The sequence below is a fragment of the Empidonax traillii genome, unplaced genomic scaffold, assembly GCF_003031625.1.
Source record: "Empidonax traillii isolate 1590-97213 ecotype Southwest subspecies unplaced genomic scaffold, ASM303162v1 scaffold926:size687835, whole genome shotgun sequence".
NCBI classification, from domain to species: domain Eukaryota; kingdom Metazoa; phylum Chordata; class Aves; order Passeriformes; family Tyrannidae; genus Empidonax; species Empidonax traillii.
In genome coordinates, this window is record NW_020956119.1 from 319,333 (window position 1) to 343,555 (window position 24,223).

At 40.5% G+C, this 24,223-nt stretch overlaps 1 protein-coding gene across 1 annotated transcript in view; it reads left to right on the forward strand.

The window, feature by feature from the left end:
* Window positions 1-23,297, forward strand: part of FLT3 (fms related tyrosine kinase 3) — a 42,317-nt gene extending 19,020 nt beyond the window's left edge. Inside the window, exons 6-24 of the mRNA XM_027903030.1 lie at window positions 2,306-2,442; window positions 3,060-3,196; window positions 3,278-3,443; window positions 6,434-6,599; window positions 10,652-10,758; window positions 11,818-11,929; window positions 13,096-13,274; window positions 14,524-14,636; window positions 14,729-14,861; window positions 14,951-15,055; window positions 16,645-16,755; window positions 18,717-18,870; window positions 19,235-19,365; window positions 19,539-19,663; window positions 20,021-20,143; window positions 20,786-20,897; window positions 20,981-21,080; window positions 21,758-21,863; window positions 22,861-23,297. Coding sequence (XP_027758831.1) covers window positions 2,306-2,442; window positions 3,060-3,196; window positions 3,278-3,443; window positions 6,434-6,599; window positions 10,652-10,758; window positions 11,818-11,929; window positions 13,096-13,274; window positions 14,524-14,636; window positions 14,729-14,861; window positions 14,951-15,055; window positions 16,645-16,755; window positions 18,717-18,870; window positions 19,235-19,365; window positions 19,539-19,663; window positions 20,021-20,143; window positions 20,786-20,897; window positions 20,981-21,080; window positions 21,758-21,863; window positions 22,861-22,995 — 2,452 coding nt within the window. The 3' untranslated portion in view covers window positions 22,996-23,297. The remainder of the gene's footprint in view (window positions 1-2,305; window positions 2,443-3,059; window positions 3,197-3,277; window positions 3,444-6,433; window positions 6,600-10,651; window positions 10,759-11,817; window positions 11,930-13,095; window positions 13,275-14,523; window positions 14,637-14,728; window positions 14,862-14,950; window positions 15,056-16,644; window positions 16,756-18,716; window positions 18,871-19,234; window positions 19,366-19,538; window positions 19,664-20,020; window positions 20,144-20,785; window positions 20,898-20,980; window positions 21,081-21,757; window positions 21,864-22,860) is intronic.
* Window positions 23,298-24,223: the final 926 nt, after the last annotated feature.

The following is a 24,223-nucleotide window of genomic DNA, read 5'->3' on the forward strand; positions in this document are numbered from 1 at the left end:
TAACATGGTACTTGGAGACCCGGTTTAAGGTGACTATGGCAGTGTTAAGTTGACGGTTGGACTCAGTAATCTTAGAGGTCTTTTCCAACCTTAATAATTCTATGATTCTGCACTGCTTAGTGTGCCTAGTGAACTGAGGAGATAACTGAGAAAGAGCTTTTGGTTCAGAATTTTTTGAGATGGGCTCTGCTGGTTGGCACACCCACGTGATGGTTGAAAACCTATGTCTGCAACACATTTTTCTAAGAAATTTTTACTGTTGTGCTCTTTTGGAAACTGTCAGCTCTTGACAAATTCTATTATTTTGATGTCACAGGAGCAAATCAAAGGTATTTCATTTCCCTCTAGTTTTTCACATTTATTTGAAATTTGAATAATACAACTATGGAATACTTCAGATTGGAAGGGACCTTTAAAGGTCATCTAGTCCAAGCACACTGCAATAAGAAGGGACATCTTCAATAAGATCAGGTTGCTCAGAGTCCTGACCAAAATGACCTTGAATGTTTCCAAGGATGGGGCATCCACCACCTCTCTGGACAGCCTGTGCCAATGTTTCACCATCCTCAACATGAAAAAAAAAATTCCTTATATATAGTCTAGATCTATCCTCTTTTAGTTTAAAACTGTTATCCCTTGTCCTATTGTAACAGGCTCTGCTAAAAAGTTTGTCCCTGTCTTGCTTATAAGCCCTCTTGAATTACTGGAAGGGTGCTATAAGCTCTTCCTGGAGCCATCTCTTCTTGAGGCTGAACAACCCAAATTCTGTCAACCTGTCTTAATAGGAGAAGTGCTCCAGCCCTCTGCTCATCTTTGTGGCCTCCTCTGTACTCTCTCCAATATGTCCATACCCTTCTTATGTTGAGGACTCCAGAACTGGACATAATGCCTTAGGACAGGGTGGGGGTGTCTCATGAGAGTGGAGTAGAGGGGCAGAATCATCTCCCTCCACCTGCTGGCCATGCTGCTTTTGATGCAGCTCAGAATACGATTGACTTTCTGGGCTGCAAACACACATTGCCAGCTCATGTCCAGCTTTTCATCCGCCAATGCTCCCAAGTCCTTCTCCTCAGGGCTGCACTGAACCCATTCATCCCCCAGCCTATATTGATACTAGCGGTTGCCCTGACCCAGATGCAGCACCTTGCACTTGGCTTTGTTGAACCTCATGAGTTCCCCATGGGCCAACTTCTCAAGTATGTCCAGGTCCCTCTGATGTCATCCCATTCCTCAAGTGTGCCAAGTGTACCACACAGCTTGGTGTCATCTGCAAACTTGTTAAGGATACATCCGATCCTGCTGTCTGTGTCATTGATGAAGATATTAGTACAGGTCCCAATACAGAGCCCTGAAGACGCTGCTTGTCACTGGTGTCCAACTGGACACCAAAATACTGACCACTACTCTCTGGATGCAACCATCCAACCAAATCCTCATTCATCAAATGACCCAAAAGTCCATCCATCAAATCTGTATTTTTCCAATTTAGAGAGAAGGATGTTGTGGGGGACTGTGTCAGAGGCTTTACAGAAATCCAGGTAGATGGCATTTCTTACCATTCCCTTATCCACTGATATTGTCACTCCGTCATAGAAGGCCAATGGGTTGGTCAGGCAGGACTTACCTGTGGTGAAGCCGTGCTAACTGTTTCAAATCCCCTCCCCTCTTCCAAATGCCTTAGCCTAGCTTCTGGGAGGATCATTTCCATGGTCTTCCCAGGTACAGAGGTGAGACTGACAGGTTGGTAACTCCCACAGTCATCCTTTCTACCCTTTCTTACATTCCCCTTTTTCCAGTCACTGTAGGCTTCACCTGGAGCATTAGAGCTGGAAAGATATTACAAAGGATCATAATTTTGTGAGCTAAATAATTTTTTTCCTGTTCTATTAATAAATAAAGTTTATTCTATTAACAGTGGGAATAATGCCTTTCTCTGTGCTGTGGTTGTTTGAGATCTGGGTCTCATAATGGCTGCTGGATTTGAGTAGCTCCCACAACCAGGAATCCAGAGATGTGGTGTGAAAACTTAGTCTCTATGATTTCACTCTTGTCTGGATTTTAATTACATCATTACCTGTCTTTGAGCCAGTTTGAGCATATTCAGGTCGTTTCAGCCCACATTTCTGCCTAGACTGTGAAATTTTTATTTTCTTATCTTCACCTTTGCTAGTTCCTTTTTAATCAACTATGTAAGATCCAGTTTTCCCACCATTGTTTGCATACTCTCATGGCTTGGAGATTTATCAGATTTAGTAGCTTGAGGTTAACCAAATGAGTCAATGAATAATTGTGCTTGTAATTGCAGTTGCCCTGATAAAATGCATGAAAGAACTGGAGAAATAGATGGCATACAGATGGTGAAAAATGAATTATTTCGAACTTACATATGGTGCTGTGCAGTTAATGTCCTGGGCAGAGAATGCGCCAGCCTATTTACAATAGGTAACTTCCCTCTAAGGTTTTCTTGCATGCAAGCTCATTCCTGACACTGAAGTTAGTTGCACTTCTCATCTGAGTATGCTTTACGGGCTAAGCTACTTGTTTGTAATCACTGAAACAAATCTTACGGTGAATATGATTGCTCTGTCACGGGTTTAAAACCTAATTCCAATAGCTCTTTGTGGTCTCTGTAGAAAACTTCTTGCTATACATCTATTGACTTTTTGTTTGTGCTGTTAGGACTGTGTTGCATGGAAAAATTCCTTAAGGTGTTCTCAAAGATATACACTTATAAATAATTTTTATTTAATATATGTAATAATATAATTTTTAATTAATACATATATGGAAGTTTGTTTGCCTGGCTTTTTTTTTAACAAACCTGACCTGAGCTAAGCTGTGTGTTTACCTGTGCTCCATAGATACCCTGTAAATTATGACAGAATTTGGTTTGAAACATATAAATCCATCAAATTTACTAGTTTCACAATTATTGTAATTATCATTGCAATGAATTAGTAATGAAGATCTATACAACATTAGCAGAAAAAACGTTGATCTAACCAAGTATTTTTTCAGGCAAAGTGATAGTTGTTTCAGTGTCTGTTTTGATTTTGTAGATTTAAATGATAGACAAGCACCACCTTTACCTGAACTGCTACTTAAGGCTGGGGAACCGTTGCTGATCAGGTGCAGAGCTGTTCACCATAATTATAAATTCGGAATAAAATTATCTTCTGAAAACAGAGAAGTGCAGGTAAGAAGACAGGTCATATTTTAAGAATGGTAGTATTGGGCACTATCAACTGATTAAATTGGAATCTCTGTTGAAAACTAGGATCACCAGTTTGGAGGATTAGACTACGAAACAAACCACTCAGCAAACCACTCAGCAATTCGTATCCAGTATGTATTTGCTTCAACAGCAGGAAGAAGTGATAGCGGACGTTATACCTGTTCTTCTACTGCTCATCCAAATCAAACTGCTTTGGTTACGGTTTTAGGTAATTCCAATCCCTGTTATGAATTTTGTTTCTCAGCTGGATGTTTTGCTTTATTTTCCATGTGGCAGTTCTTTGCTTGCAGGTATGCAGTATATGTTTGTAGTTCCCTTGCTAAGGAAAAAGTCTGTTTGCACTTACTGGCAGTCCAGGAGCGCCAAGAGATTAATTTCAACTGAGTCATTCTGGTACCTGAATACAATCAACCTTTTCTTCGTATTGCTTTTCAAATAATTCCCATTAAAAGACAGTGCTTTTAGAAGTGAAATGAAATGGCATTGGTTAGAGATCTAGTCTATATGATTGTTTCAATGGAATCTCTAGAAACACAGACTGGGATTCATCTCATGTTGCTGTAGGTGATGCTCAGCCAGTGTGCTGTAAAGCCGTAGTGGCTTTACTGGGGACACAGCTATAGAGTCCCTGGGTATTATGCCTTGGGCTTTATGGGCAGGGGGGATTTCTATAGTTGTGGAGCCCTTCTCTGCATCACCAAGGACAGCTGCAGAGCAGATACAAAGAGCTAGAGCTAAAGCACTGCTGAGTTAGCCAAGAATGTAAGAAGTATGAGACCTGCCCTGTGTGTTCAGGGTATTATTGGTTATATTAATGGTCTGTATGTTAGTTTGGTCAGTCTGGTATGACCACTGACTGGTCCCAACCAATGTGAGACAGAAATATCCTGATGTGACTTCAGTATGGGTTTTTAGAAGCTGTAGTCATGGACTCAGTCTCCTCCTCACCACTGCACCTCCCCTAATCCCATATGGCATTTCCACTCCACCTTTGCTGTGCTTTCGGGGATGGGGATGTAAGAGAGATGTTCTTGTGGCTTCTGCTCTGCTATTTTGTATGGTCTCTTGAGGTGATTTTTTACTCTTATACCAAAAAAAAAAGCAGACACAAAATCTACTTGCATGGGCCTGAGCTGGGTCCAACAGGAAAGAATCAAACAGTTGGAAGGTTCTTGGTGGCTGGTTTTCCCTCTCAAAACCCAGAAAAAGAATAGAAATTACCATTTCCTCTTATGGCAAGGGAGTGACTGACAAGTAGCCACTTGAGTTTACCAATTTTTTCATGGGAAAGTAAATCTGAGAAAGAATTTTAGCTCCAAAACACATGTAACCAGTAGCTGAAAAGAAATTTAAACTTTTATGTTAATGGAGAATGTAAGCCCCAACAGATTGTCGAGTGATGAGTGAGTGCTGACAGAGATGGCAAGCTGCCATGCAAAAGTGCTGCTGCAGCTGTGATGGATCTGAAAAAAACCCTGAAAATAGAGAGGCATCTACTCCAATGTTGCCTGTTGTTCTGAGTGTCTCCTGCTTTCCAGGCACCAAAGGGCACCATCTTCCTGATGACAAGCTGTGTAAGGCCTGAAAATTTTAAAAACAACACTTCATTCTACATAAGAAATATGTTGATTTAAAAGCCAATGGTGTTGAAATTAGTTGAGAACAGCCTCAACTGCAAACCTTGTTTCTCAGATGGAAATAATATACAAATAGACACAAATCAGGATAAAAAGAGTAAAAAGAGGAAAGCTGTAGCAAGAACCATTTTGCTGGAGTAGGCACTGGGAGTAGTTTAATGACTGGTGTGCCTGGAGTTGGAGCCTGTAGCTGTGATAACAGGGCTCTCTGGAGCACTCACCATGTGTTTGACCTTGAATCTAGTTGTTCTCAGAGCTTAAAACACCTAGGCAAGGAATGGTAGGAAGTGAGAACAGTTACCCCAGTCTCTTCAGAAATGACTTTCCCAGTGCAATATCCTCTTTTCAGATTCTGCTAACCACTGAGCAGGAAGTTCTTCCATCATTTACAGAAACCAAATGTGATACCTGGGCTTTTTTTCTACACGCATCTTAGTAAACAGGAACTTAGGGGTGACAGGTTACCACAGAGGTAAGGCAAGATCCTCTTCTTTATCAGTAGTGTGCACAGGTCAGACATAGTGGCTCCTTGGATCTATAAACTATCAGGCATGAATATGTGTGGCAGTCATAGTGAATATTTGAATCACTATCCCTGGAAGGCTGTATTTCTGAGCAGGGTATTTTTTCACTGCAAGACACCAACCTACAATTATTGTCTTTACCCTCCTTAATACCCCTTATGCCAACAAAAATTCTGAGAGTCCTACCTTTAAAACATTACTGTACATGGGTCAGCACCTATAGCTACACTGGGAATCATTGTGATGTGACTTAACCAAGAGAAAAGTGATTTGGTTGATATATACTACATTGCCCGGGGAGCCTGGCTAGCAAAACTATATGGATGGATGCTCTTCTAATCTCTAATAACACCTTGCAGCCAGACGGCTTTGGTTTGCTCTTTGCTAATTGATACTTATCAGTTTATCCCATTTTGTGTGACATGTCAGGTCAGGCAGGGTGGTTAGGCCACTTTAAAGCACAACACAGATCATGCCAATGACTGCAGCTGCAGAGCTCTTCATTTCTGCAGTTCTTATGCTCAGTTTCCACCGGTGTTGAATAAAGAATTTTTAGCACTACACAATCTTGCTTTGGGAATATGTAAACGATTTTGCAATATTTGTTTTGCAAAATTTGTTCAGAGCAACAATTATGATAAACACAGAGACTTGTTCAGTCCCAAGCCAGGAGACGCAGCTATTAACACCTGGAATACACACCTAACCCAAACCAAATAAATTATGACGTTGTTGACCCTGTGATTCTGTAGGGCGGATTGAGGAGAAATGTTGAAGCATTTTGTAAGTGCTCTGGTCTGACCAAATACACAAGTTCAGCAGGCTCAAATCATTTGCCTGCAACTGAACACAGTGACAACATTGCAGTACTATTTTGAAACATTTTCCTATTTTGATTAACAGGATGCCTTTTGTGATGTAACATGATGATAATACTTTTTTTATCTTGTGATAACCAAAATGAAAAGCATACAGATGTCAAAATTTCTTCATTAAGCAGTCTGGCCTTTCTAATATCTCTTCTTTTTTTCCTCCAGAAAAGGGATTTATAAATATAACTGACTCTAAAGAAGATTTTGAAATTGGTGAGGAAGAGTTTTGCTTTGAAGTTAATTTTACAGCATATCCACCAGTTAGATGCATGTGGCTATTTTCCAAAAAAACATTTCCATGTCAACAAAGTTACAGTGTGGATGGACACAGGTATTTGAGTATTTTGTAATAATTCAATATAATAATGTTTCCTCTTTATATCTCATTTGGACTGTTTACCGTTCATGTTTTGTACTGTGTGGTTTTAAAATGTGAGTGGGCCACATGATGAAACCATGTTAACAAAAGGCACTCAAACCTAATTTTGGCTTTCAACAACAGTTCACATATATAACTTGTAGAATCAATTTATTCTCTGTTTACAATAAACCCTTTGGTAAGTTATGCATCTAGCAACCTTTTAGTTTGTATGCATTTTGCCATTCCCTGTCTCTCTAGCATAATTTCTCAGTTCCAGATCTGTAGCAGTTTTTGTACTGGATCACAAGTTCTGCATGTTCCCCTTTTGTCATCCTGTTCTTGATGATGTTCCCAGTGTCTTTCAAACAGTTTAGATCAAGTCCAGGGGCCTGTAGTTTCCAAGCCTCTGTTAGATCTGTTTGACTGTGCCTGTGCCACAGAAACATACCGTTCTGCTCATTACCCAGGTCATGTATTCTTCTGCTGCTGCAGCAAAACATGTTTTGAATAAATCTGTTAGTTATCTACCTTTTCTGTTATTTCCTACAATGAACTTCTGGCATGTATCCTGTGTAAGGTTAATGTTTTCTCCATTCCCTAGGCTTTCTAATTTCTTGATAACATTATCTGGTTTCCTTCAGAGTTTCTTTCAGAGTAGTCCCATGGCTTTGAAGGTAACAGCTCTTATTCACCTCAGTGAGAGCAAAGCTGGGCTACTCTTTTCAAGTCTTGACTTTAAAACTGAGCGGGACCTGGGCAGAAACTAATGTGGCTGCACTGGTTTCTTCTCATACTCTTAAAGCCTCTCTTATCATCTGCATAAAGCTGTGTCACAGCCTGGATTACACTTTTTATGATTTCTTTCTGTAGTATTTTCGTGCCTTCAGTTTTACCCACTAGCTTGTCAAGGCATCTTTGCAACAGACTGGCCTTTTCATCTGCATCAGATGGTGTTTTGGAATCAGACCTCAGTGAGGTTCAGAGACAGCTCAGTTCAGATTAGCAAATTGTCATCTCCTGGGAATGGCCACAGGAACTCTGTCCCTGCTGATAAAGTGGGGGCTGTCAGCAAACTTTGATAGCATTGCGTGGGTGTCAGTGACTAATCTGCAATGCCTGACATGGGCTCAGCAGATCTGTGCTTTGTGTCAAGACTGATTTTGGAAATGGAGTCTCAAAGGACAGCCGTGAGCATTTGCTCATCCTTGTCCAATAGGTACCTCCCTCCAGCTGATAACACTGAGTTGATTTGTTTTGCAGCTGATATGGACCTCTTCTCACTGCTTGTACAAGCAGGAGTCAGTTTTGCTTGGATGATTGAGAACTGGTGTAAATTCAGCCCAGATAAGATGAAGGTGCTACGGCCTGTGCCAACAATAATAATGTCAAGAGCTCTTGAAATAGTTTAGACAACCCTCGTTAATTGGAAAGGTGCAACTGCTGGTAGTTTGGGATTTATGAGTTACTCCAGATAGCCCTTGCAGCACAGAAGCAGCAGTTGCCGAGTGCTGATCACCACCTGCCGGACAGGGGAAAGTCCAGCCTGAGTCCCTGGAGCTGTGTGTCCTTGGCTGGCTCAGCCACAGTCATGGCCATAGCCACGATCAGAGCCACCGAGCATTGCTGGGGTGTGGCCTGGTGGTTGCTTCAAACAGATAACTCAGCCATCCAGCTGACTGTGCTGTTGGATAAATGTGGGTTTTTTAATGTTAATTTTTGGGTAATTATACTTTGCATTTTTTTATCATTCTATTTATTTTATGGAAAAAAATATGATTGAGGGAAAAATACTTGAATTTGGTGATTATTTCATCTGACAAGTACATAATTCTGTAAAAACATCCCCCACAGCTATCCAATTTTGTTTGAATACAAGCATTGGATAGGCACATCTCACCTGAGAAAAGAGTAGGGGTAGATATTTCATTCAGTTTGAAGTCCCCAGAAGCAGCAAGGGGTAAGGATGTCAGGATATTCTGCCTGCAAGCTGTAGCACTGCAGATTTCAATGTGATTTTTAAAGCAGAAAGTTTCCCGAAACTACAAGAGAAAGGTCATCACATATCTAAATATATTGTGAGTCTCACTTGCATATCTTAGTTGATTTTTGTGTAATTCTGTCTCCCAACACTTCTACTTCGTTCCTTTCATATCCTTTTTCATTTCCTGTTTTTCCTTTTTTTATTTATGCCATTTTCGAGTTAAATTGTTCCTCCAGATTATATGTCATATTAAATTTTATTAATTAACTCTATTCTTTTCTTTAGATTTTCATTTCAAATTCCAGAGATCCATCTCTCGAATCACTGCCCTTATGTGTTTTCAGACATTCCTCCTGAATTTCCATTTTCTATTTGCTTTTGTTGCCTGTGTTTCAGCACACTGTTGATTTTCACTTCCCTCCTAAGAGCAAATGAGTTTTCATGAACACTATGACCTCTGCTAAATTTATGATATTTAGCTCACATCCCCTGATATTTTCATGTATCAAAGATATTGTTTTAGAATTTTTTCTCATTATTTCATTAGGATATAATCCTTCAGCCCTGGGATTTCAGAAGCAATTAATTATTTTTGGTTTGGGGTTTGTTTTTTTTTTTCTGTCTTCAGTATCCATCTTGAGTCAGCTTAAAAGGGTTCTGATTTTAAAAAGTCTATAAGTTCAAGGACATCTTTAAGGCCATTTCAGATGAAGACTTTCAAAAGTCAATAACTATAGGAAGGTGTTGCTTTAGTCAGAGGGCAAGATTGCCAGTGGCTTCAACACAAGTTTTCCTGGTCTAGAATTTCAAGGTGATACTTAGTTCTTTTGTATGTACCTTCCTTAATGAGAAATACCCTGATCTTAGATCTCTAGATTTCTATCTCATTACTGCTTTCTCTTACCTTGCAGATTGCAGACCATCTTCTTCTTTTTTATTCTTTGCTTCAAACTCACTGATGTGCCTGCTTGTCTTAACCACTTAAACATAGTTGATGGCCTTCTACATGGTTACCCTTGAGCTGTCAGCAAAACCATATATTCCCAAAATGTCAGCAACTAAACCTAAGAGAGATTTTCTTAGGTTGTGCTTCTAATGTTGATGAACTGCATTATCTGCCAGTCAAATTTGACAATTGTCCTGACAATAATAACCTAGTCAAAAGCAGAGAAATAGGATACCATCTCTGTAAGATGGTATATTCCCTCCTCCTTGCCTCATCCCACATCCCATAAACCAATGACAACAGGACAGTCATGCATGAATCTTTGAATTGCTGCAGTTCTCAGTTGTTAGCTTCTGCCCACTGACTTCTTAGAGCCCTCTCTCACCATTTCCATTGTCACAAGCTGTCTCCTGCATGGTGCGGGTCTTGGTTTTCTGCCATCCACTGGGTCAAAGGCCATAGGGATTAGTAGAAGTCTGGTCTTCCTCCTGCAGAAATGTCTGGATGGTTGGTGCTTCGTCTCACTGACAATAAACTTATGATGGTGACCTCATTCCTGAGTTTCCATGAGATCTTTCCATTTGGAAAGGTTTATCTCTTACAATCCTCCCTGTCATTGTTGTTTCTTAATACTATTTATCATATCAGCTAGAAAGTCCCATCAAAGTTCTTTGGAGAGTAGAGGGTTTGATCCTTTGCTGATCTTAGCATGTGTGCCAGGATGTGTTACATGCCTTGTCTTCCAATGGATTGGTAACAAAATACCAGCTTGACAGCCTATGTGCACTCGAGGCCCTGTGAGAAAAAATGCAGAATGAAATCAATACCGCAGGAAAAAAAATATACTCCCACCAAGACTGTTAGATTCTGGGATTTATATTCTCTAATCAAAAATAAGTTCCTCTATGTTCTTCATTGGAGAATACTGAATTGTTTCAAACATATTTATGAGTTTTGACTACATTTAAAGTCTTTTTAAAGTAAATTTTTTGTCTTTTTCCTTTTTTTTTTTTTTTTTTTTTTTTTTTTTTTTTTTTTTTTTTTTTTTTTTTTTTTTTTTTTTTTTTTTTTTTTTTTTTTTTTTTTGCTCCACAGCATGTCATCAAAGTTCTGCAACCATCAACACCAGTCTGGGATATACATATTTTATGCTGAAAATGATGATATGGTTGTGACAAAAAAATTCACTCTCTGCGTGAGAAGTAAGCAAGAAAACTATCCCTGTAAAAATTTGGCAAAGTCTGGGACTTTGTCACTGGTATAAATGAAGCTATTATGGTGTTTTTCCTCAGTATTTACCATTTCATTTACATGGATTTATTGTTAGAAATGGAGGATCACAAGGCAAAAATATGAGTCTCTTCACACTGCATTCCACTACTGAAATCCAGGCATGGGGTCAGAGAAAGATACTTGTGGGTTGTATTTCTTGTCTTGGTCAGGGATGGAGAACAGAGAAAGGAGGAGAAAGTTACTAATTTTTTTCTTTGCTTTAGTCTGTCATAAAGAGAATATGAGAAACTAGTAGATACTCAGAAAATTAATGCTTCTTAAGAAAATTGCAAGCTTAGGAGCTCAGTAAAATACAGTGACTGTATTCTAATTCTACAGAACTGTAACATATATGACTACTGCAGAAACCACATGAGCCACATGAGAAACCCATGATTCACACATGCACAATCTTTACCAATGCTCTCAGTTATCTCAGTTCTGCCACATGACTGGAGCATCTCTCCCTTTTTCCAGGTCAGGAAGCATTATTTATGATATGTCATGTGTACAGGGATATATCCTGTGCACATTTTGTATGAGCTGGACCCCCAGAACTGGAGTGTCAGGGCGGTCCTAGGGCCAACCACTTGCTCAGAGTCAGAAAAGCAGAAGTCAAGGCTTCTAATTTTGTCTCTGCCATTCTTTTGGTTTGGCTGTGCCCATACAGAGGAGTGGCTGTTCCCCTTGCCTTGCCCACACGGCCATCCACAGAACCAAGGGAGGAGGAAGACTGCAGGCTGCACCCAGCTCTTAGTGACATGTGGGTGGGTTATTTTGAAAACACAGAAGCAGACCTGGTCTCAGCAGTTACAGTACACAAAAGTGTACAGGGGATTGTCACTTGAAATCTGTCACTGACAGAAATTGTCTTACAGAATCATAGAACAGATGAGGTCGGAAAAGACCTTTAAGATCACAGGGTCCAACCAGCACTGCCAAGTACACCACTAAACCATGTCATCAAGTCTTGTGTTATCTTATTGCAGAAAAGCCTGAAATAACGATGCAGTGGTTGTTCAAGCAGATCTCATGCACCGCTGAGAGTTATCCTGCCTCATCCTGGATTTGGAGGAACTGTCTTGAACTGAACTCATCCAAGTAATAATTTTCTCACTTTTTTATTCATTGCAAAGACTATATGAGCTATCTTTGGTTAAATGAAGACTGACCTGTAAAAACCCAACTCTAAGATGCACCCTCAACTCTTTGGTGGCCTACTCCAGGGGAACAAGATGACCAAAACTAGGGAAAGTTTTCCATTTTTTTATTGCCATCAAAGTAATTCTACAAAGATATATCTCAGGCTCTTTGCACCAAAATAAACTCCACTGGGTTTATATCAACAGTTAGGTAGCTGCAAAGTCCAGTCTAAGTTTTTCTCTTAGCTTATCAAAGTTAAAGGGATTCAGGGAATGCATTGGCTAATACAGGCTTGATTCACTGTTTAAACTTTGGTTAAAACAACGGGTATGGTGACCCGTTACCAAAGCCAGTGAAGTCAGGGAGATTGTTTCCTGTAAAGTTAGTGAGAGTCTTTCCATTTCCTCTATTTATTTAGGGCAATGAGTCAAGCACTAAAATTTCAAGAGATGGTGAAAGAATTTTAAACTGTTTTATGAACTCTGGAGCTTTTATTTTAGATTTGCAAAAAACTAATAGTCCTATTCTGCAGAAGAGTGCTTGGTCAAGCTTCTTTTGTGTGAGCTTCTTTTCCCTTGAGTATAATGTTCCCTCTTTCTACATATCATGTCTTAAATAAGTCATTAATACAGGGTAGATGCTCTCCATTTTGAGTGAAAGAAACTTCGTGGTTGAAATCATATTCCTTCAGGGAAAGGACTTTGAAACTTGTACTGTGGGTTCATTTTGCATTTATAGTTTTAGTAGCAGGTCATTTGGAGTTTGAGTGTTTGAGGCAAGTATGAAACCAGTGGGAATAGACGCAGTGTAGGATGGTTGTGTCAGTTATGAAATCGGTGGAGGTCCTGGAGGTCAGGAGGTGCAAGGCAGTGGTGGATAGATGGAGTGCACCCAGTGTAGGAGGTAGGAAACCCAATGCACTCCCTGCTGACCCTGCCATGTCCATCCCCAAAAATGAGACTGGAAACTGGTCTGAAGTCTCACTCTATCACTAACAAAAACCAAACCCTGTCCCTTCTCCACTTCCAAGACAGACATAAGACATGTTTTGAAACTTTCCACTTTCTCTTCTGGAAAATGTCACTGTGAGCCAAATACTAAAACTGGTCCACTTCCTTTTTCAGCTGTACAGAAGAAATCACAGAGGGGATTCAAAACTTCTTGCCAAAGAGGAGATCCCTGGGGTCATGGATTTCAAGCAGTACTTTGGATCTAAAGGAGACAGCAACAACCTTCTTGGTGGAGTGCTGTGCAAACAATTCTGCTGGTTCAGCCTGTGAAAAGAGGTTCATTAACCTGTCAGGTACAATAGGTCAGTTGTTTTAGCACAGGTTTTCTCAATTAAAGCTGGCATGGTAGAACTTGTGGTATTTTTTATCTGACTAAATGGCTGACCGTTCAATGGCACTGTAGGTAAAACACAAGCTCTATGTGTATACAGCATCACAAATGGTGGGTGAATGGGAGACACAACTGGTGGCAGGTGCTAGCTTTTGTTCCTTTCCTGGAGGTCACTGTGTTTCTGCTAGAAATGCCAGTGGGAGGTCTTGTCACCCCATGGAGTTCATTGCATATACAAGCAAGATCATGACTGAGCCAACAGACCCAGTCAAGAGTCTATCCTGTCTGGGAAGCAGGAGTACTGGGCAAGAGACCTTCTAAACTGATGTAGACAGGTGGAAAAAGGTTAAGCCCTGGTTTGGAAACTGCTGTGCAGTCTCTCTTCTTGCCAAGAGCATGAGATATTTCCTTGTTGAGCCAGGAAGTCAATAGGATTATTTGCACTTTATACTTGTAACACTGTAAATATATTCCATAGAGCAAAAATTTCAGTTACAGGGAGCGTGCTGTGGCACCCGGGAAGTGTTTTGAAACACCCAGATATTTGCAGCACAGGGATTTCATTTGTCATCAGTGAACAAGCTGTTTGCTGCTTTTGACTAAGGCTGGCCAAAGTTCAGGCATTCAGGTTGACATTACAATACAAAGTAATCTTTATATTTATGCTCTTAGAAACAACCAAAATATGAGCGTAGGTCTTATGTAATACTCACCTACCCACTGGCCCCTCACAGTAATATCTTGGCTAGTTAAGAGAGTTCCTGGCCGAGCATCAGCAATGCTCCAAGCAGGTTGTGTGCAGTCCACCCACTGACAGCCCGTACTTTGGTACCTAACATACATTGATGGGGGAAGGCACAGAGAGAGAGGAGGAAGATGCAATGAGGAGTTGATTAGTCCTGTTCATGCTCGCAAAGTTCAATCCATGGATCACACCAACACCTCCATACACTTAGATTTATCAGTTTATTTTAGATTTATTAGTGGGTGTAGCTTTTTTTAATGAAAACAGATGTCAGAATTACCCAGCACTTAATGCCTCCTGCCCATCTTGCTTTGCATATGGCTCCATCTCATTCCCCATGCAGAGGAGGCTCAGGTGTAAGAGGGCTACGAACTGCCAGACCTGACCAAGCCACCATGGGTTCTCCTTGCCTTTTCAGCTGCACACACAAACTGATTCAGTGAGTAGTAATATGTGTCTCTTAAAATTGCAGGAGCTGTTTCTTCTCTCACGGACAATGATACATTCTATGCCTCTGTTGGATTTTTTCTCCTATTGATCACCTTTGTGTTTGTATTCATGTTTCTTAAATACAAAAAGGTAAACATAAATACCTGTCCCTTCATCTTTTGTTCCTATCAGGCTGCTGCTTCTCTAAGATTTCTTGCACTGTGTGTTTTTTTCTTCCAAAGCAATTTAGATATGAAAGCCAGTTGCAAATGATACAGATGATAGGGCCATCAGATAATGAGTACATCTACATCGACTTCAGAGAATTTGAATATGACCTAAAGTGGGAATTTCCCAGGGAAAATCTGGAATTTGGTAAGCAGTCCCTAAGGCAAACCCCAATACTGGAGTAGTAGCCAGTACTGTACCAGCAGCAAATAATATAGGCATTTTGTGTCTTGTAGGACAGATCCTTGGCTCTGGGGCTTTTGGAAAAGTGGTGAATGCGACAGCTTACGGAATTAGCAATGCAGGAGATTCAGTCCAGGTTGCAGTCAAAATGCTAAAAGGTATGATAAACTCTAGTACCTTTCACAAACAGCAAAGTATTCTAGTGGCTCCAAAGCAGAAGCAGAGTTGGAAATTCCCTTGTGTACAACTTCCAGTAGTTACTCCTCACAAATGCTTGGCTTCAAAATCCTTTAAAATGGCTTTCAAAATCCTGTTTCAGTTTGGAAAGGTGTTGCTGAAGTGCCTTCATCCTGCAGTGTGTCGCTTTTTTGTCCTATACACCAGAGAAGGTGTGTGCTGTGTGGGGAAGTATGGAGCTGCTCTGCTCTAAGGTGGAGGAATGGAAATTACTAGTGCAACTTAAACTCCTGGTTACATTGGTGACTCTATGAACTTCAGTGTAAAGTCCCTCTTTCTTGTAGTGCTGTCTAGCTGTGGAACCCTCTTCACCTGCTGTGTCTGAGCTAGTTTGTTTCCAAAACTTTAGCACAATTTCCTCTAGTCTTTTCTTCTTGATGACACAAAACAATTTCTTTCCACCCCCCCCCCCCCACAAGTCAGGCTTCTTAAACCTCGAATACTCCTTGTTGCTATGCCCTGATTGCTGTCCAAGATCTCCTCATAAAGGCAGTGTCCAGGAGCAAACCTCCCTCGCAGTAAGAATGATAGAATTGTTTAGGTTGGAAAATATCTTTACTATCATTAGGTTCAACTGTTAACCCAACACTGCCAAGTCCATCACTAAACCGTGTCCCTCAGTGATACCACTGTATGCCTTTTAAATACTTCTGTGGATGGTGAATCAAGTGCTTCCCTGGGCAGCCTGTTCCAATGCTTGACAATCCTTTCAGTGAAGAATTTTTTCTGCATATCCAATGTAATCCTCCCCTGGCACAAACTGAGGTCATTTCCTCCCATCCTCTGACTTGTAACTTGGGAGAAGAGACTGATATTCACCTCACCCACCTCTTGATGCATATTGGGATGAGCTTCACGTTGACACCAGCACCCTGCCCACCTGTATGCCCACACAGCCCCTTACTTCCAGCACTGCCATGCAGCTTTTCATCCCCTATATGCACATATGCATCAGTTTTACACTTCCTTGGTCCACTCCTTTGTGGTTATCTTTACTGATGCTCAACTTGATCATTCTGGTTCACATACACAATTCACTGAGACCACGAGGACCAAATGTTTGCTGAAAAACAAGACTAAAGCTATAACTGAAACACAGGGTGGCCTTCTTAGCTATTGGATTGCAACTGGTTGCACGCCATATGGCTGCCAAGTTATTTTTTTCTCTTAGTATTTCTCTGCAACAGAAATGACTGCCATTTTTTTCTGTGCTTGTGAACAGTTTAATACCTTGCTGTCGTTTCTTGCCCAAGAATGACAAATGTTGACATTTGAGGACTGCTTTCCCAAGCCTTCAAATGATACAGACACACACACACAAATTTAGTTTCCACCCTTCGCTAAATCTTTTTATACTGTAGAAAGATTTTTTTTTTTTTTAGGATGGTCCCAAATGTACCATCAGGCCAATGAATTCGAAATGAAGATTTGCATGTGATAAAGCATTGCAACCATTTAAATTTTTATTTCTTTGCTGGAGATTTCCAAATGTGTGTAATTACCTTTACAGAAAAACCTGATGCTTCAGAAAAAGATGCTCTAATGTCTGAGCTGAAAATGATGACTCACATTGGAAGCCATGAAAATATTGTGAACCTACTAGGAGCTTGTACTGTGTCAGGTAACTTGTGATTGTGGAAAGGTATCAATTAAAACCTCTAGACTAATGAGGACTCCTAATCAGAAAAGAAATATCAAAAACTTGATTGTTGAAAACAGTATTAAAGGCATCCAAGTCATAAATTATCACCTATTCCTCAGGCTGCTCTTCGTCTCTTCTCTGCTGAATTCCATCTCTGCCCAGTCATTTTTGCTATTCTGTGCTGGCCCAAAATAAGATGAAGATGAACTGAAAGCAAAGTTAAAGCTGTGCATGCGTACAGAAAAGGGTCCTTTCTGATTGAACTTGCATGAAGTGATACAACAGCCCTTCTATAGAAGAGGATTTTCTGTTACAATGGTGATGGCACTGATACAGGCCAGTTTATTAAGTAGAGGGGAAAAACTTAACTAGTGTCAAGGACTTTTGTATCCACATGATTATGTTCACATAAGAAATCATTTAATTTTTATTTTTTTTTAAATCATATGGCTCACCAAATGGCAAAGTTGTAGAAAGAAAGGGGGGAAAGGCTAAAAGCTAGACAGGAAAGAAAAGAAACTGAAAAAGTGCAATGGCAGGAAGGCCACGCAAAGAAAGAAGATGAGGGAAGTGAATAATGGACAGAGGAACAACTTTTGAAAGGACTAATTGTAAAAACAAACCTGAAGTTTGAAAAAATAAGCAAATATGGTTTAAAATGAAAGTTGCAAGAGATTATCACTAATTAATTATTGTGTGAGTCATCACTGAGGTAACATACACAGATATTCTTGTCCCAAGAAATACTTCTGGGCAGTCCAGCAGCAAGCAAGAGTAGGTGAGGAGAGGTTAAAGAACAGACGACCTTGGGGAAAGGACATGTCATGAACTATGACACCTACCACTGAAAAACTTCACTTCCTCAGAAAGACCAAGGAGAGCAGTTAACTCTTGTTTCCTTAGTTTGCATCAGCAGCAATACTGTCATGCAAAGACATCTGAGAGATAAGAGGAAAGCAGAGAAATAGATTGGTGGTGGTGGATTTAGGAGAGTCGAAACCATACAGGCTGCCACTGCCTTCTGGAACATTCAAAAAGATGTGATGATGTAGGCAGGAGAGCTGAAGCGAAGACCCGCTTCATCTGGCAGGGTAGGGCAGGAGCACTTCCAGCCTTATCCAAGTCCCATTTTCAGAAGTATTTACATGGTTCTCAAGACTTTCCCATCCATCCGCTGAGAGATTTCACAGGCTTTTTCCAGTGTGCCCTACCTTGCTTGGCAGGGACCTTCTGAAAGAAATGTCTCTAAATTCATAGCTGGTTTTTCTGAGCCAGAAGTACTCGTGCCAGTGTAGGGCTTTGCAGGATGATGTGTGACCACTCTGAGCTCCTCCTGGTTTGTCATGACTTTTCTGCGACCATGCCTGGGTCAGGTCTTGGATGTATTTTTTCCTTTCTTGAGAAAGTGACCTGACCAGTGTTCTACTCAGACACATCCCCTTAAAAAGTCTATCCCTCCTATAGGCCCTCTCAGCAAGCACACTTGGGTTTCAGGTGGCCTTCATGGGAAAAAAGGGATATTTTCAGAGCATGAAGATAACACAGATAAATGGAAGGACGTAGGTCAAAGGATGAAATTCACACCATCCAGACAATTAGCAGGGGTCATTTTTCACTTGAACCATGCATGGTTTAGACAGTATGTTGCATCTTTATTGTCTGTGCTGTCCTACCAGGAAGAATCTTTGTGTTTCTATAGGGATTTTCAATACGCTTTGAGAGATTCACCATAAGGAAGAATCAGCTACACAGACTTTCCAAAGGGACATTACAGTCAGGAAACATTTCCTGCCCATCAGCACAGCTTATCTACCTGGGAAGGAAAGATGCTTGGAATATTTTAATACAGATTAGTCCTGAGAGAAGATGAGACAGCATTGGTCTTTAATGTGGAGGGTGCTATAAATAGCGACAAGTGTTTACATTTCCAACTATTTCAGGACCAATCTACTTGATATTTGAATACTGTTGCTATGGTGACCTTCTGAACTACTTAAGGAGCAAGAGAGAAAAGTTCCACTGGACACTGACAGATATTTTTAAACAGCACAACTTCAGCTTTTACCACAATATTCATTTGGACCAAAATTCCAGGTAAAGCATTTAGCAACAGTTTAATACTTTTTAAAACTGCTATCACTTCTTAAACTGCATTCTCAGCTGTGCAGTAAACTGCTGAAATCGCTGAATTCTTGACAATGTGCCTTGACATACTTTACTAAGCAATGCTTTGGGAGGAACTGAGATTTGATTCTCATTATGATGTTCTTCGCACTGGACTGCAGAATACAAGCAATCTCTGGTTTCTCTTTCCAGTTTGGAGAAGTCTCATGTCTGTGCCCAGATTTTTAATAGCAATAAATGATCATGTTTGCCACTGTGAAACTACTTATGTGTAGGAGATTATGTGATACCCTCAAAATATGTGTAACCTTCAAAAATATGTTACCTGCTCCAGGATGGGAACTCACCTGAAGTATGGTGTAAATACAACTCTGTACAGGGAGGATGAATCTGAAATCATGCAAAGAAGTCAAAACATAAATGTGACACCTGGATCAAATGGGATGGTGCTGTTCTCTGAGGAAGGTGAGAGATTAATTGATTTTACCTTTACTAATTCTGTTATTAGGATAAAAAAGATGGATGCTCTTTGTGATGTTGTTCTTGGCAGGAGCATGGGAAAATTTTTACAACTGTCAGGGGAATTAATCAGAGAGTGAGGAAGCCTATGGAAAACTCATACATTTTATTTTTTGCAGATAAAATTAAGTATACAAGCACACAGGTGGACGAAGAAGACGATTTTAATGTGCTCACTTTTGAAGACCTTCTTTGCTTCGCTTATCAAGTTGCCAAAGGAATGGAATTTCTTGAGTCCAAATCGGTATAGTGAAGGGTAGCAAATTGTTTAGACAGCAAAAAGGCAGTAAAAACCCATCCATTTATAAAAGGCAGGTTGAAGAACAGAGATGCTCAGTGGCAAGCTTGAACTATACCTCGTTCCCTCTCCTAACAACAAAGACTGGATTGCAGTTTTAGGCACCACCCTGAGTAAGAAGCATTTGCACTGCACACTTGTGCCTGCTCTGGCCCTGTCCCCTAGACATGATCAACCAGGGAGTGTCCAGCTTGCCCATTCACAAAACTGTTTAAGTGAAGGAGGGAGCAACTAAGAGAGCAGGGAGTTGTCTTCCTCCAATACAAAATGCTGCAGAGCATTAACCCTTCCTTTCCTTCTAAGTGCATTCACAGAGACCTTGCTGCCCGGAATATACTAGTGACCCATGGAAAACTGGTGAAAATATGTGATTTTGGCCTCGCCAGAGATATAATGAATGACTCCAACTACATCGTCAGGGGGAATGTAAGTTCACGAGTGCTCTCTGGCTTTCATACCATTATAAGAATTATAAGGAACCAAGGAAGTGAAGTTTTAATTTTTAAATTCCTTGTTAGCTTTGCAGGTATCTGTACAGAAAGTGCGGAAATCTCACTTTTTCCTACCCTTGGCAAATGCAAATTCTTAGCTTACAATTAAACTAATCAAGCTACTACTGTAAACGAGATAAAACCCATGTTCTTTCTAAAGCACACTGGAATCCAGTGATGGAAGCACTGGGAGTCGTTCACCACTGCAGTCAGTGATAGTGTAGGACAATGGTATACGTGTGGGGGTACACCAGATCCCCTGGCTGTATGAAGAAGTACAGTGTGGACATCTCCCTCTGAGCCACTCACTCTAGAAGTCATAAGAAGGAAGGCAACTCTTCCAGGACTGAGCTCGTCTCTCCTTAAATAGTCATCTGAAATGGATGAGATGAACTGGTTCCTTAGAAGTGCCCATTTCTCTCTATATAATGGGAATTTCAAAGGACTACTGAGAGAGACACAGCTCTTGACATGGCAAACATGAATTGATCATATTCAAGCAGTGAGAACTAAAGTGAGTCATCTAGAAAACCTGTGTCACAGCATGACCTGGCCTCCTTTCCCCCTGTCTGTACAGGCTCGTTTACCAGTTAAATGGATGGCTCCTGAAAGCTTATTTGAGAGGACGTACACTATGAAGAGTGATGTCTGGTCGTATGGAATATTGCTATGGGAAATATTCTCTTTGGGTATGTTTTATAATGGGACAAAAGAGTACTGTTTGGTTTTGTTAGCTTCTGAATTAACATATATTCTCCAATAATTTCCACAGGTGTAAATCCCTACCCTGGTATTCAGGTTGATACAAATTTCTACAAATTAATACAAAGTGGATTTAAAATGGACCAACCATATTACGCTACAAAAGATGTGTAAGTGTGCTTCCTGCCCGATGCAGAGTATGTGAATTTATATTTACCAGGTCACTGTTTGAATGATCTTTTATTTATCATATACTGTATCTTACTCATAATAAGTTGCAAAACATGAGATCTTCCTCTAACTCTGAAAAAGGCTGTCTGATTCTGCAGGTTTTGTTCTATTGTCCTTTGGAAGGAACGTTAGTGGATAGGTGATGCTCAAGTGCCTGATGAAACTGCAAAATCTCTAAGGTGGTGTTTACGTTTCAGAAAGATATTTGTTGTGTCAAATTACATAAAAAGACTTGCTGTGAAAAGTGTTCTCAAGAATACGTAGTCCACAAGGTTCAGCCCCAGAGACAGACAGGAATTGTTTTCCTACCATTTTCTGTATGGAAGCTGGAAAACAGGGTTAGCATGCCAGTCATGTGCCAGCCAGGATGGATTTCTGGCCCCAGTCCTATGAGGAGGATTTACTAAGGGCTCTTGTAAAACCACATTCTTCATTTCACCTTTGATCCTTATCTTTCTGTGTCTTTTTCTCAGATGCAGAAGAGTAGTTCTAGCCTCTTTCTGTAAAATCATTCTGGTGTCCCATGATTCCCATTGAGATCCTGCAACTCCATGTAGTCGTTTACAGATAATCCAAGAGCTAAAACATTTTCTGTACCACTTCTCTTCTTCTGCAGCTATCACATGATGCAGTCCTGTTGGGCCCTTGACTCCAGAAAAAGACCATCTTTTTCTTGCCTAGTTTCCTCTCTTGCCTGTCAGCTGGCTGAGACAGAAGTAGCAGTAAGTAAACACAGAAATACGAACAATGTGAACAATGATTGGGTTTGGCTGTGGGAGTTTGGGAGTTTCTTTTGTGTAGCTCCATAGATCAGAATGAGCTGAGGAATAGTCTTCTACTTTCTGTTGAAGTACACAACTGTGTTATGGATACAGTGCCCATGGATCTGTGTAAGAGTCTGGGGCATTTTTTACTGCCATCTGAAAGAATCCTGACCTTCCTGCTGAGGAGTTTCTTCCTCCCACTGCCTGCACTGGGACTCTGGAAAGCTGAAATCTCTCAGACTGTGCTGTGGGGATGCGCTTCCCCTGTGCAGGAGCTAGTGCAGTTGGCTTTGGTGATGCTGATAAATGCCATGGGAGAGGAGCTGAGCCTCAGTCACCTGCCAGAGATCTCACTGGGGGTCACCATAGGTATATGCTGCCATGTCCTTAGACAGACTGCTGTACATCATTCTCAAAGGTCAAAATACTAAACAGGATCTGAAGAAGCCCTGATATCCATACCAGACAGTTATCTCTTCCTCAGGGATGATAAATAATTTCTTTCCAAACTGCCACTTTCTACCTTTCTACCTGGACTAGACACACTATTTCCCAGTTCAGTGTCCTTAATAACCTTTTGGGATGTGAGGAATGACTTACCTTTGCAGCATTGAGCCTCTCTGAAGGCTGTTAGCCTGTCAGAAGCTGCCAAGTGTAGGAACGAACTAATAAGCAACTTCAAAGCATTATACCTGGGAAAAAAAAAATCTTTTACAGTCCAGTGCCACCCCTCAACCCAGCTCTTTTTGGTTGGACAAGATCCACATCACTTAGGCAGTAGTCTGGACTCCCTTTGGAGTCAGTGGGAAGTAAACTGGCAGACATGAGTGTGATTCTCCCTCAAGAGGAGGTGGGCTGTACATGACAAGTGTCTGCATTATGAGAAGAAGAGCAGGTTTCCAGGTACAATAAGTATTAACTGAAGACATCTTTTATTTCCTCTTTCCAATTCTAGGTTTACCAGAATATGAAGAAAAATGCTGCTACAAACAATTCCAGCATGAAAACTAAATCATGTGTAAGCAGGGATGAGGAATCTCTGCTGTTCCCAACTGAGCAACAACATGGCGACCCTCAGAATGAAAAATAACCTGGGTTGTTGATTTGATTATTTTCATAAACTCTGCATAGGATAAGTGCTTTACACAAGCTCTAAGAAAAGATATTGTCACCAAGTGCTGCACCGTTTGCATTTTTTGTGGTCCCATCCGTGTTTTTGTGACTTTGAGAAGAAGAGATAATTCATTTATTTGAATTCAGCAAACACATCTATAGCGAGGCAGATCTTTTTGCTGCCTCTCTACAACTGGATATCTCTTTTGCTGGTGTTGTGTAAATAGTGTCTAATCAATGTATTGAATTCATACTGTTCTTGCCACATCACAAGCAAACATGAGAAAATCTGCAGGTTTTTTTAGTCAGTGTTTAAAGCATTGACTATGCAGCTACGAAGAGCTGTTTTGATTTCCAGAGGTGTTATTCACAACTTCAGCTCCAGATATCAGAGAGCGTTAGAAAAAAAAAAAGACCATTAGAGTGGCCAACTTTAGATGCCAAGTTTTAGAGTTTCATCAGTCTTGTTTTTACAAGGAACTCTTAACTTGATTGTGTATAACTGTCTTATCCTGGACATCTCAATCACTGTGAAGTAGCTGATGGGTGTCCAGTTCTGGTGAGTTCATTTTATCAAGCTTTAAATACTTGGGTGGCCCCTAGTCATCCAGGTTACATTCTGGAACTGCTGGTGAGACCTAGGCATTTGCAGTGAGTGATTCCTTTCTACCTAAAATAAGAATCTAAAATAAACAGCAGGATTGCTATTTGACCTTCTACCTCCCTGTTCTAGAAAATCCAGGTGGCAGTCTCCAGGTGGAAGTCTCATTTCAACTGAACTACAGCTAATTCCATTCCTGGGGCTTTGTGTGTTTTAGTATCAAATAAAAAATGTTTAATTTTGAATAAATTATCTTCCATAGGAATTTAGGTGTGTAATATCATCACTTCACTCCCAATTCCCAGATGTTAGCCTGGGTGTATGAATCCTGCTGCACTAAAACAAGAGTATGCCTCTTTAACTTTCTCACAGACTCCCAGGACAATAACCAGAGGCTCGATGTTTTTTCAGTACAGTTAGAAAGACAACTATTTTCATTATGAGGTTAGGAATCTGTAAATGCAACTTCCATCATGACCAACAGGATACATTTGTCTGCATCTCACTGAATGAATATGAGAATGTTTTGCTTAATAGTTTTCCTTTTTTGTATTTTACAAGGTTCTAACTTCATTTAGGATTTTTCAGTGGCATATGTTATAAA